Source organism: Quercus robur, chromosome 1 (assembly GCF_932294415.1).
Source record: "Quercus robur chromosome 1, dhQueRobu3.1, whole genome shotgun sequence".
NCBI classification, from domain to species: Eukaryota; Viridiplantae; Streptophyta; class Magnoliopsida; order Fagales; family Fagaceae; genus Quercus; species Quercus robur.
In genome coordinates, this window is record NC_065534.1 from 34,237,221 (window position 1) to 34,251,100 (window position 13,880).

The 13,880-nt window shown below is 35.1% G+C and overlaps 2 protein-coding genes across 2 annotated transcripts; both read right to left on the reverse strand.

Moving 5' to 3' along the window:
- Positions 1-342: 342 nt before the first annotated feature.
- On the reverse strand, positions 343-6,581 carry LOC126732659 (probable disease resistance protein At5g66900). The gene is made up of 5 exons (XM_050435628.1): positions 5,682-6,581; positions 3,011-3,414; positions 2,246-2,610; positions 1,491-1,702; positions 343-1,390 (listed from the first exon to the last, which is right to left on the reverse strand). Exons 1-5 carry the CDS (start codon positions 6,313-6,315, stop codon positions 552-554), a joined length of 2,454 nt encoding a protein of 817 aa, XP_050291585.1. The 5' UTR covers positions 6,316-6,581; the 3' UTR covers positions 343-551.
- A 2,163-nt stretch (positions 6,582-8,744) lies between these two features.
- LOC126732654 (probable disease resistance protein At5g66900) lies at positions 8,745-13,267 on the reverse strand. Its single transcript, XM_050435627.1, has 5 exons — positions 12,316-13,267; positions 11,286-11,686; positions 10,653-11,014; positions 9,884-10,095; positions 8,745-9,785 (listed from the first exon to the last, which is right to left on the reverse strand). The coding sequence occupies exons 1-5, from the start codon at positions 12,962-12,964 to the stop codon at positions 8,950-8,952; spliced, it is 2,460 nt and encodes an 819-aa protein (XP_050291584.1). The 5' UTR covers positions 12,965-13,267; the 3' UTR covers positions 8,745-8,949.
- Positions 13,268-13,880: the final 613 nt, after the last annotated feature.

Below are 13,880 nucleotides of genomic sequence, written 5' to 3' on the forward strand. Positions count from 1 at the left end.
TTTTTTCACTGTTTGCCAACATGAATCTATAAACCTAATAGAATGTATATAATTTAAATATACGCACTTTGTATCATTATATATATATATATATACACACTATGAAATGGACTATTTATTATCAATACATTACAAAAAATAATCTATTATTTTATAAATTTATTTACACAGTCCAATCTCAACTCTATGTATCAATTTGCCAAAAAAAGGAAAACAAAAGAAATGAGCTAACAAAGTTGTATGCGCAAGAGGAGAATGAAAAACAATCATTGAATAGATTTTACAAGTTCTTTTTCCATATCACCATACATAATGAAAACAATCACAATCACATTCACATCCTTCAGCATTAAACTTCCCAATACTTTTTAGGGATAAATCATCATATCTGCAATTGCAACTCTGCAAAAAATATTCCTTTGTCTAGTGTACTAAGCCACTTATTTCGTGATATTTACTGAAGAAAAATGAAAAAGGAACAAAGAATAGAAGAGAAAAATCTAAGATAATAAAATCTACAAAATTTTCCAAGAAGAAACAATTATCAGAATTCATGAATTGGGAAGCCAATTCAAGTTGATATCTTCCTTAACTACCATTACTTTTAGATCGGAGAGGAATTCCTTGATAGGCTCCCATAACTTGGCCCTCTCTTCATCACATACCACAAGCTTCAATTGCTTGAGATCCATTGTTGATAGTGGTAACTGATTATGCAATCTCAAGCATCCTATCATGTGTAGCTCTTTTAAATTATGCAAATCACCAATGTGTTTTGGCAACTTGATAATGCCTAGGCAATCAGACATGTCAAGAAGGCTTAACTTATGAAGACTTCTAATTGACTCTGGCAACTCTGATAACTCGGTACAGGATCTAAGCCTCAGTACTTCTAGATTCACCAACTCTCCAATTCCTTCAGGCAATGCAGACAGCTTATGACAATTGCTGATGCTGAGTTTTCTTAGGTGGAGAACCTCATGCAACCATGCAGGCAATTCTAACAAATCATTGCAATAGTCAATGTTTATCTCCATGAGATTTGGCAATGAATCTGAAACTTGTAAAGTAGAATTCCCAAAAGCTTGACCAATATTACACATAAATAAGGAAATTTTTTTCAAACTCCTCAACGGTACAGGGGTGTTGCAAAAGGAAGGAATTGAAATCTTTTCTAATCTAATTCTTTTTAGATTGGGGAGGGACTTGAGCAATTGGAAATTATTTAATTCAGCATGAAAGAAACCATAATTTGTGACAATTATAACCTTGATTCTAACCATTTTCTCCACAAAGTCAGGTAAGGTGTAACTCCTTGTTTGAAAATTCAGAACTAAAGCCTCAACATCGGGTGCTAGAATGTTGCACGAACTCGACGAAAATAATTCATCTGCAAAACATGTTATGGTGTGACATGATACTAATTTTAGGTTATACAGCAAGTGAGCATGTGTGTGCGTGTGTCTTTGTTAGGGAGAAAATGAACCAACCAGTTGATATAGATAATAAGCGTGCATTTATGAGTTGTTGCTTTTGCTCCATCCACCACTCTGGCAGATTGTTTCCACTTATGTCCACAATCAGTCTTTTCCTTTCTATTATTGAATCCCGGCTGCTCATATGGATAGCTAGGTCTCTAAGAAGATTATGTTGTTTGACAAAGTCTTCATTGTAATAATTGTCAACCTCACTTGCATTTTTCCTGGTTAATGGCCAAAAGTGTAAGCTTAGAAGAGATTCAAATTCTTCAATCCACACGTAAGAAAAATGTGTAATATATGACAATCGAACAAAGTTCAGGATATGATAACAAAGTCAAGGGAATTGACACAATCAGTTTCTATTTAGCATAAATGAAATAAAATGGTTATAAGACAAGCAGCAAAAAATAATAGGCTACTAAAAGTTATAATCCCCCTCTTTTATTATGCAGAGTAGCTGTAACCCTTATTGCTTTGGGTTTCATATAAGCCCTTCTTTCTAGCTCTTTGTAGTAATCACCTTTAACATTATTGGTATTAAAAATCCGACATTGGTCCTTAACATGTCAAAGAAGTAAAATTCTATATTATCAATTGTGATTAGAAGTTAATATATTATCGTAAGACATAATGAAATATATCTGGCCATGGGTCATATATATAGTTATATCATATTACAACTAACAACTAGCAACTAGCAATGAGTAAATAAAGAAATTTTCCTACCAAGAAAATCACACTTCAGAAATTAAAAGCCAGCACACCTTGTCATTACACGACTAACCAAATTTCGAGTTGTGAGTTCATGCAAATTTGCAATAGCATAGACATCATCCTTGTTTGGTTCATATAATTCTGTCCACATATCAATGAGGGCAGTAGCAGGGATCATTAGGTCTTCGGGAAATGAAGCTAGATCCATGAAATACTCTTTGATGATGACCTTGTCAGTAGAAAATTCTAGGCTTTTTTGGAGACAAGCAAGCAGCACCTCAGTATCAGAGTCAAAAATAGAATGATCATCAGACCATTTCATTACTGTACTGCGCCAAAACTCAGCAGGCCGCCCACGGAATAAACCACCAATCACTTCAAGAGCTATTGGAAACCCCCCACAGCTTCTTACTATCTGCAATTCAAGGAATCAGATAAAATCAGCTATTTTCTATAGGTTACAAGGGTAATATTGGCCAAGCCTTTTGCCTAAACCACACTTTGTTCAGAAATATGAAATCGTGGTTTGTATGACAATTGCTTTTACGTCCCTTATCTTCACTCATGTTGTGATGTTGCGGGTATGAAAACATGATTATGTGCAAGTATGAAAACATGAATTAAGCAGGTATATAAGCTATTATGTACCCATAAAAAAAAAAAAGAAAAAGAAAAAAAACCATATAGATTGAATTTGATCAATCATATGCTCAATCATATGCATACCTTACGACTAAAGTAACTTGAACTCATTTCATAAATATATATATATATATATATATATATATGTGTGTGTGTGTGTGTTGACAAAATACCTTTTCAATATATTCTTCTGGAATGTAAGAGCTTTCATCTTGCAAGTATGCTGAGTGGTGACGAAAAAGACTCATTGCATCTTCATGATCTAATGGCTCTAAGTTATACTTTGAGTTAAATCTGGGAAATGCAGTTCTTGAAGTCACCATAATCTTGTAATTTGGAATATCAAATTTGAACTTCTCAATAAGGGATTCTGATCCAGGCCAGACATCATCCAAGATCAACAATATAGGAGTTGGTCCAATTTGATTCAACAAGTGTTCCAGCTGGTTGATTGCATCTTCATCACTTAGAAACTCAAGCCGCTCATCACTCTTATGGCTAAATAGTTTTTGTACAATGACCTTCAGGTTGGGATTTTTTGAAACGTTGACAAAAAATATATTGTCCACAAATTTGCCTTTCCAAACACAAGGTAGTTAGAAAGCTGCCACTAAGGCACAATTCATGTCTAATAACATTATTTATTATTATTATTATTATTTTGCAAAGAAACAAGGCATGTCTAATAACATTATAGACCTATTGATTCAATGGCCAAGTCAAATGGATAAAATTCCAAATCCCAACGAAGGGTAAGAAGTGAGCAAAAGAAATTTTCCAGAAAACCATATCAATTATGAAGAGAATTGCTTTTTCTTTCTTTCTTTTTTATAACATTTTCTTTGTCACTACTCTATTAGTATATATTGTAAGGATTAAAACAGAAGAATGAAAAAAAAAATATAGTCTAAGAGTTATATATTTATGTATTGACAAATCCGATATCAAAACGCAATATATATATATATATATATATTTGAGTTTTAGTTTTTAATGTGTTCAAGAAGTATAACAAGTGGTATTATTCAAAATGCAAAACTACTCAACAAACTATTTAAGAAAAGCTAAAACTGCAAGTCTCGATACTTGGCTCGACACCTCTCTATTTATCGAGTTTCGAGAACAATGAACAATAAATTTTGTTTTCAGCCTATGATGAGTTGACCTTTCTAGGGATTCATGCTTAGGGCTCCAGAGAGACGCACGTATAACAAGAGTTATTGTGACATTTGTGTGCCTGGGGTTTTGTACCAAGCTGCTACCAGTTCATGAAAGCATGAACTTAAGACTCTTGCAAAACTACAACAATTAAAAGGGTTGCTATGCTATTAGTCACAAATAGGAAATTTGTGCAAAGGAAAAGTTTGTTAGAATAAGTAGTCCAATTAGGGGATTGGAACTAAGCTTCCTTATAGATTAGTAGGTTCAACTGCTGGTAGGTACTTTAGGATAGGGTAAGATTCCTTATACTTGTAATATTTATTTTTGTTAGTAGATTCTTTGGGATTAGTGACCGAAAATTCACTCAATGGGGTTTTTCTTTCGAGAGCTTTCCCCCATCATGATCAAATCACCATGTCAAACTTATTTTTCGCTGCACTTAACTTAGTTTGGTAATTTAATTGTGCCTTAATTAGATCTACATATAATTTGGACTAATTAATTAATTTGGGTAATTGGTTAATTTAACTGGGGTTAATCTATAACCTAACAAATAGTAGTGGCTAACCATATCTCACCGTAAGAGACAAGCTATACTAGATTTTAGGATTCAATAATGAAGTCTTTAATGTATATTGTTTTTAATAGAGTTGTAAATGAACCAAGCTTGATCGTGTATTATTTAAAAAATTAGACTTGTTCATTTAATTTTATTCCAAGCACAAGTCATGCTAGAGCTTATCACCAAACAAGATTACATGTTCAAGCTGAGTTCATTTTCTTGTCAAACAAGTTTCAGCTTGTTCATGAGCTACATGATAACTTATTATTTTCCTATATTTAGTAAAACAATGACTAAAATTTCTTATTCCTTCACAAAGCTATGAAGTTTTGCTACGAATAGACAATTTATATTATCAATAAACTACAAATAATAATTTGACATCATATAAACTCATTTACAAATTTATACAATCCAATTAAATCAAATATAAATATAAAAATAAAATATTATATACAATTAAATTAAGTCAAGCCTTATGTTACAAGCTTGTTCATGAACACATTATTTTGTTTGAACCAAATATTCATTTGTTAGAAATATTGTGGTCCAAGTGGCCCAAACTAATTGTAGATTCATGTACTTGTAGAACACATATTAACATTGGGTTAGTCTATAATTAACCTAGGGTTAATTTATATGAGTCAATGGGTTGATCATATTAGATCAATGAGTTGGTGATTGAGCTTGACTTATTTAATAGTCAAACCTACATTTGGGCTTAAGCTTAGCTTGTTTGTTAAACAAATTAACATAAACAAGAATTTTTCCCAAACCAAGCTCAAATTATTCATAAATAGGTCGGTTCATTTACAACCTTAATTTTTATACTTCTACCCATTTACCCTTATTACAAAGTATCCACATACTAGCACCAAAAATAACTTGTACAAGAACAACCGCGTACTCTTAGTGCGGTTATCACTCCACAAGTATAAATGCTTGTGGGGTGTAGGAGGGCAAAGATCAGGGTTCAAGTCTTCAAGAGGGAGTTTCACACATATATACACTTAAATTAGGTTAGAGTGAAAATTCTATCTTGTAAAAAATAAATAAATAAAAAAAAACTCTGTATCCCTAGATTATTGTACTTGCCAAAAGCTTTGATTGAGATGAAGTACCTTTAATCTCCGGGTCCCTACAAAGCATTCCCACCAATGTGGTCTTTCCGCAACCTGCAGGAGCAGCCAATAGAAGCAGAGACACCTCTTTCTTAAACAGCGTCGTCTTCAACTCCTTCAAATGCAAATCAAACCCAACGATAAAATCCCGGGGTCTAGGCACCGCACAAGACAGTGATCCTACTCCACATTTCTTCCTCACGTCCAAAACAAGGTTCAGCTTGGTCAAAGTCTCCAACCCAGTCCTTGTGTTCTGTACTATCAAATTAACCCGGCAGAACTTTTCAATGGCATCGTTCAACTCCTTAAGTTTGCCTGCATAATAGTAGGCTCTAAAACAGTAGTTCCAACTCCAACGCTTGATTTTGGAGCACTTGAGAACCAGCTTCTTGCCCTTGTCCATTTGTTCGATCAAGACCTTTGTGTCCATTTCTGGGCGGTTAAGAGCTAGGCTTAATTCTTTTATTTCTCGGACCACTGGTGCTACACCATCTAGCGTGGATTTTAAGTCTTCAAGATTGGATTTGAACACAATGGCTTGGCCTACAACATTCTTAACTGTGTCATGCAAAATAGCAAATCCCTCTCCAAATGCTGCCCCCACAACATTCCCTGCAACAAGTGCTGCTGCCATATCTTTGGAAGTCCAATTAAGAAACAAATACAATACTAGATTTATCTATACCCAACTTTAAGCCCCCCCCAAAAAAAAAAATGAAATACCAATTTTTGCTTGGTTGAATTTAGATTTGCATTCAAACAAATAAAAAACTGCAGAGAGAAGCTGCTGGACACCCATTTAGATGTCAAACCTCTTCTATTTGTTCTTAGCTTTGATGCAAAGCAATTTGAGAAAGAATAATTTATAATGCGTCTTGTCTTTCCGAGTGAGAACAATCTGAAGACTTGTTGTCCGATTCGACTCAGAACTACGCAAGGTATTTTCTGCAGTTGGTTCACTTGTTAACCATGTAAGCTTTTTTTTCTTTTTTCTTTTTTCTTTTTTTTTTTTCCCCCTTAATTTTTAGTAATCTTTATGGTATGCGATTATTTTTTGTCACTTCCTTTTTTTTTTTTCTTAAAAAAATAAAAAAGAAAAAGAAAAGGTAAACGACCGTGGATTCTTGTCCCACTAAAGGATGGTCTTTTTTAAGTTCACATTTAAGAACAATTCATTCAGCTTTGTGTTGAATTTTTATTTATTTATTTTTAATTTAAATAAAATAAATAAGCATCAAGTGGAACTCGAAAATAGTAAAAAAAAAGAACAGTAAATGGCATATAAGTGCATTCCGAATAGGCAATTTAGAGAACAATATACGCGCACGAGCCTTATCCTTTTGGAACCTCGCATGGCCACCAATTAATGGTTTACACTAGGAGTGCCATGTCTGGTAGCCACGACTGAGAAGCACGGGCTCAATTTGGCGATGTGCCATCATATTAATTAGCCAAAAAATGGGACATCTGGATTTTTTTTTATCATTCAATTCTTACACAAGATGGAGGAATGAGAATTTAAACTATAACTTTCCTTATAAAGGATATTAGGTAATATTGAAAAATTATTCACTTCTATAAGAGAGTTCAAACTCTTTTCACAATGGAAGGTATCTTCTACACTCAATTTATGAAACACATGTCTTACTAACATATGGGACCCACAGGTTAGTGAGATAAGCCTTTCATACACTAGGCATATATGAAAATTTCTCCTCTCAAAAGGAGAATATGGGCCCTATCACGGGTCCCACATCCCTTATGAGAGGAGGGAGGAATCCTCTCCTAAAAATGAATAAAGAAAAGAAAAGGAGTTAACAAAGTTGTATGTGCAAGATGAAAATGAATAAAGCGATTTAAAGACAGGTTGGCCTGGAAGCACTCGGCCAAGGGAGATTTTGATCTTAAAAGTGCGTACTTGCTTGCTACGGACAATATGGGGGATGCTACTTTTAAAGGGCAGTGGATTTGGAAGTTAAAAATTCTGCCCAGAATTCAACTGTTCATTTGGAAGTGCATGCACCTTAGTCTTGGGGTCAATCAGTGTTTGGTGGATAGAGAATTGCTAATGGAGGCCTGCTACCTTCGGTGTCATTGTGAGGTAGAATCCATTCTACATCTGTTACGTGACTGCCCTTTTAGTAGAATGGTGTGGAATCAATTAGGAGGCTATGTAAATAACTCCAACTTCTTCTCCATGAGTATCCAGGAATGGCTTTTCTCTAATGCCACATCTAAACTCCATCACAACTCGGGTCCCTTGCCATGGAATCTTGTGTTTCTTTTTAGTCTTTGGCTGCTTTGGAAAGATAGGAACCTGTGTGCCTTCAAACATAAAAATCCTAATCCTAATCTGAACAAAGATATTGTGGATTGGGCTTCTGAGTTTTTTTTTTTTTTTTTTTTTTTTTTTTTTTTTTTTTTGTGCTTACAATGGCCTGGTCACCAAAAGAATGATTATGAAGAGCATCAGATGGGAGAAACTGAGGATTGGCTGGCTCACCTTGAACATTGATGGCTCAGCAGCAAGCATTTTTGGTCCAGCGGGGGGAGGTGGGCTTGTTAGAGATGAAAACAGCAATTGGGTAAAGGGTTTTGCAAGGAGGATTGGGAATACTTCTAGCTACTTAGCAGAATTATGGGCCCTCCGAGATGAATTGCAGTTGTGTTTACAAATCTATGCTCAATCTGTTGTTATTGAGGTAGATGCTAAAGCCATTGTGGAGGCTTTCAACTCACCAACCTTTCCCAGTTCTTGTGTATCACCTATTATGGATGAATGCAGGCACATAGCTAACCGGATTCCCCAAGTGAGGTTTAGACATATCTATAAAGAGGCCAACAGGTGTGCTGACTTCTTAGCTAGACTTGGCACTTTGCTTGAGAATGATTTTACTGTTTTCAGCAGTCCACCTGTGGACTTATTTCCCTTTCTGGAGGCTGATGCCAATGGAGTGTATGTCAACAAGCTGTATCCTGTTTCATTGTTTGTTGTTTAGTGTTTTATGAATTTTCCCTTTCTACCCAAAAAAAAAAAAAAAAAATGAATAAAGCTTATCAAATAAATTTTACACGCTCCTCTTTTTTTTATAAAGTACTGAACATAATGAAGACAATCACATTTGCATCCTTCAACCAATACTGTTAAGGGGTACAATATTGTATTTACAACTGCAACTCCTTAAAAAATTCCTCTTCTGGTGTACTAGGCCACTTATTTCATGATCTTTACAGAAGAAAAAAAGAAAAAAGAAACAGATCTCAAAAATCATGATTTGGGAAGCCAATTCAAGTTGATATCTTTCTTAGCCACCATTACCTTTAAATTGGAAAGGAATTCCTTGAAAGGCTCCCATAACATGGCCCTCTCTTCGTCACACACCACAAGCTTCAATTGCTCAAGATCCATAGTTGATGGTGGCAACTGACGCAATTTCAAGCACTCTTTCATGTGTAGCTCTTCTAAATTATGCAACTCACCGATGTGTTTTGGCAACTTGATAATGCTTAGGCAATCAGATATGTCAAGAATGCGTAACTTATGAAGACTTTTGATTGACTCTGGCAACTCTGATAATTCAGTACAGGACCTAAACCTTAGCACTTCTAAATTCACCAAGTTTCCAATTCCATCGGGCAATTCAGACAGTTTATGACAATTGGTAATGCTGAGTTTTTTTAGGTGGAGAACCTCACACAACCATGCAGGTAATTCTACCAGATCAATGCAATAGTCAATGTTTATCTCCATTAAATTTGACAATGAATCTGAAGCCTGTACTGTAGAATTCCCAAAAGCTTGACCAATATTACACATGAACAAGGATATTTTTTTCAGACTCCTTAAAGGTACAGGGGTAGTGCAAAGGGATGGAATTGAAACCTTCTCTAATCTAATTCTCTTTAGATTGGGGAGGGAATTGAGTAGTTGAAAATTGCTTAATTCAGTTGGAAAGAACCCATAATTAGTGACAATTATAACCTTGAGTTTAACCATTTTCTCCACAAACTCAGGTATGGTATAATTCCTTGTGTGAAAATTTAGAACTAAAGCCTCAACTTTGGGTGCTTGAATGTTGCACCAACTTGACGAAAACAATTCATCTGTAAAAAAACACTCTATATCATTTGCTATATCATTTGTAGGTTACATAGCGTGTGTGCATTTATGTGTGTTTTTGTTAGAGAGAAAATTAACTAACCAGTTGAGATTGATAATAAGCGTGCATTGATGAGTTGTTGCTCCTGTTCCATCCACCACTCTGGTAGATTATTTCCATTGATGTCCACAATCAGTCTTTCCCTTTCTGTTATTGGCTCACGGCTGCACAAATGGATAGCTAGGTCTCTAAGAACATCATGTTGTGTGATGAAGTCTTCATTGTAATAGTTGTTAACCTTACTTGCATCTTTCCTGATGAATGGCCAAAAGTGTAATCTTAGAAGAGATTCAAAATTATCGGTCTTAACATAAGAAAAATATGAATCCCAAGACAATCGAACAAAGTAAAGGATATCATAATAAAGGCAAGGGAAATTAACACAATCCGTTTTTATCCACAATAATTGAAATCAAATGGTTATAAGATAAGCAACTAAAAGGTATTCTAACTACTAGAAGTTGAAATTCCGCTCTATTCTTCGGCAAAGTAATTGGAACCCCTTATTATTTCTGGTTTGATATAAGTTTCCTTCCTTCCTAACTTTTTGTAGTAATCACCTTTAGCATCATTGGTATAAAAAATCCTACATTGGCCCCAGATATGTCAAAGAAGCTGTAATAATATATAATCAATTATGATCAGAAGTTAATCCAGTTGGAGGACAATTCAATATTTTGGGCCTTAGGTCATGCATAGAGTTATATCATATCACAACTAGGAACTAGCAATGATTCTTAGCAACTAGCAATGACTACATGAAGAATTATCCAACAGTAAAATCACACTTAGAAATTAAAAGCATGCAAACCTTGTCATTTCAAGACTAGCCAAATTCCGAGTATTGAGTTCATGTAAATTGGCAATAACATGGACATCATCCTTGTTTGGTTCATGTAATTCCGTGCATATATCAATGAGGGCTGTAACAGGGATCTTTTGGTCTTCAGGAAATGAACCTAAGTTCATGAAATAATCTTTGAGGATGATCTTATCGGTAGAAAATTCTAGGCTTTTTTGGAGACAAGCAAACACCTCACTATCAGATTCAAAAATAGAATGACCATCAGACCATCTCGTTAGTGTATTGTCCCAAACCTCTGGAAGTTGCCCAGAGAGTGAACCACCAATCACTTTAAGGGCTATTGGCAACCCCCCACAACCTCTTACTATCTGCAATTCAAGGAACCAAATAAAATCAGTTATTGTCTATAAGTTTAATGGTAATATTGGCCAAGATTTTAGTTTTCTAAACCACACTTCAGAAATATGAAAATGACGTTTTTTTTTTTTTTTTTTCTTTCCCTTGTCTTCCCCCAAGTTCTGGGGACAGTTGGTTTGCCAGAAACAAAATAAACAAGCTTAAATGCATGTGCAAGTATGAAAACATGATTTTGGCAGGTATATACCAACACAAAATAAAATGTATATATTGACAAAGTACCTTTTCGATATCTTCTTCTGGGATGTAAGAGCTTCCGTCTTGCAATGATGCTGAGTGATAAAAAAGTTTCATAGCATCTTCATGATTTAACGGATTTAAGTTATATCTAAACCTAAATCTTGGAAATGCAGTTCTTGAAGTCACCACAATCTTGTAATTTGGAATATCAAACTTGAACTTCTCAACAAGGGATTCTGAGCCAGGCCAGACATCATCCAAGATCAACAATATAGGTTTTGGTCCAATTTGATTCAGCAGTTGCTCCAACTGGTTGATTGCTTCTTCATCACTTTGAAACTCAGGGCACTCATCACCATTATGACTAAACAATTTTTGTACCATGACCTTCAAGTTGGGAGTTTTTGAAACGCTGACAAAAAATATATTGTCCATATATATGCCTATATAAACAAAATATAGTTAGAATTCCCAATCCCAGCAAAGGGTAAGAAGTGGAGCAAAAGCAATTTTCTAAGAAACTACACCAATTATGAAGATAAGAGAATTCTTTTTTCTCCTTACATTTTCTTTATCACTACTCATAAAATATGCCAAAAGCACTGCTATGACTACTGAAAGTACTAAAACAAAATAATGAACATAAATAGCATTGGTCTACCATATCTTACCTTATGAGACATGTATTTGTTTCAAAATGTAGTTCATTTCACTCTCATAAATTGAAATCTTCATGTGTGAATGAAGTATTTACATTTGTTCCAATTATAGTTAAACATATACTAATATTCAAGCAACAGTACATTTTAGGATTCATCAAACTGATGTTCTCAATGTGATTTGTTTTTTATAATACCTAACCGTTTACTTCTACTATAAATTATCCGCATACTACCACGATAAATAACTTAGAAAAAAAGGGCACCTATATTTTTTAAAAAAGTAATGCCAACACAATATTTTCCCGGTCGGTCAAAGTGTGTATAACTTTTATTATGTACCAACCGATAACAGTAAAACATGTTATGAGACTGATTGCAATCGTTGCCAACAGGTAACATGAGAAAGGTACCTTTAATTTCATGATCCCAACAAAGCATTTGGATCAAAGTGGTCTTCCCGCAACCTCCAAGAGCAGTCAATAGAAGCAGCGACTCCTCTTTCTTCAACAGCATCTCCTTCAACTCCATCAATGGAATATGTAACCCAACAATAAAATCCCGGGGCCTAGGAACCACACACGACAGTGTCCGTACCCTATATTTCCTCTTCACGTCCGAATTCTGATTACTCACTTTCTCCAAAATAAGATCCACCTTGGTCAGAGTCTCCAACCCAGTCCTTGTGCTCTGTACTATCAAATCAACACGACAGAACTTTTCAATGTCCTCGTTTAACTCCGAAAGTTTGGTCGCATAATGGGATTTGAAACAGTAGTTCCAACACTGGATTTTGGAGCACTTGCGAACCAGCTTCGCACCCTTCTTCATTTGTTCTGTCAAGATCTTTGTTTCCCTTTCTGGGCGATCAAGGGCTAGGCTTAATTGTCTTATCTCTTGGACCACTGGTGCTATACGCTCTAGCGTGGATTCTAAGTCTTCAAGAATGGATTTGAACATAATGGCTTGGCCTACAACATTCTTAACCGTTTCATGCAAAATAGCAAATCCCTCTCCAAAAGCTCCCCCCACAACAGATCCTGTAACAAGTGCTACTGCCATATCTTTGGAAACCCAATTAAGAAACAAATACAATACAAGACCTGTCTACCCAATTATGATAAAAAAAAAATGGACACGAATATTTGCTTGGATGAATTAGATTTTCATTCAAACAAATGAAAGTGCAGAGAGAACGATCAAGAAGCTGTTGTTCAGCTATTTAGATCTCAAAGCTCTTCTATATATGTATTTGTTCTCTCAACTTTGATGCAAAACAAGTTGAGAAAAAAAAGAATATGCTGCTTGTGTTTCCGAATGAGAATAAGACGACATTGAACTAATCGTCGAATATGGTTTTTAATTTCGGTGAAGAAGTCGCCGAATCTGACTACCAAGCAAAAGTTTCTGGACTTGGTAATAGTTTGTCACTTGTTGACCGTACGTGGTGCATGAGTCATGCGTGACCAAAAAAAAAAAGTACAATGAATGAGTCCACTAGAAGTTTCTTTTTGACTTTTTAGTTTATGTGGGTAAACGACCGTAAATACTTGTCGTACGAATGGTGGGCTGGTGTTTAATTCCAAGAGAACGCCTATATATGGACTCTTGTCGTTCAGGAAGGCTTTTCCCTTTGGAACGTCGTGTGGCCATATGGAAGCTAAAGCGAGGTCAGGCCATCAAGGGTTTACACCGGGAGTGCCAACTGCCAAGTCCAGTAGAGCACATCCCAGCCCAAAAAGCTTTTTTTTTTAATTAATTTTTTTAATTTATTAATGCCAATATGTAATCTAATTAATTAGCCAAAAATGAGACATCTAAAGGTGGAAACTCCTATTTTTCCGGGCCTTTTTATTTTGGTAATTCAATTGTTACAAGAGCCCAAGGTAGAAGGATTTAAAGACATATTTTTCTTATAAAGAAAACCAGACAATATCACTAAGTTATAAGATTTTGCATTAGGACATCTGACTTTCAA

Coding starts and splice junctions, on each gene's coding strand:
- LOC126732659 (XM_050435628.1), bottom strand. CDS start 6,315: ATGGCAGCAGCACTTGTTGCAGGGAATGTTGTGGGGGCAGCATTTGGA. Junction 3,415..5,681: donor TAGGGACCCGGAGATTAAAG/GTACTTCATCTC, acceptor GTGTTTGGAAAG/GCAAATTTGTGGACAATATA. Junction 1,391..1,490: donor CTTATTATCTATATCAACTG/GTTGGTTCATTT, acceptor CATGTTTTGCAG/ATGAATTATTTTCGTCGAGT.
- LOC126732654 (XM_050435627.1), bottom strand. CDS start 12,964: ATGGCAGTAGCACTTGTTACAGGATCTGTTGTGGGGGGAGCTTTTGGA. Junction 11,687..12,315: donor TTGGGATCATGAAATTAAAG/GTACCTTTCTCA, acceptor TTGTTTATATAG/GCATATATATGGACAATATA. Junction 11,015..11,285: donor CAGAAGAAGATATCGAAAAG/GTACTTTGTCAA, acceptor CTTGAATTGCAG/ATAGTAAGAGGTTGTGGGGG.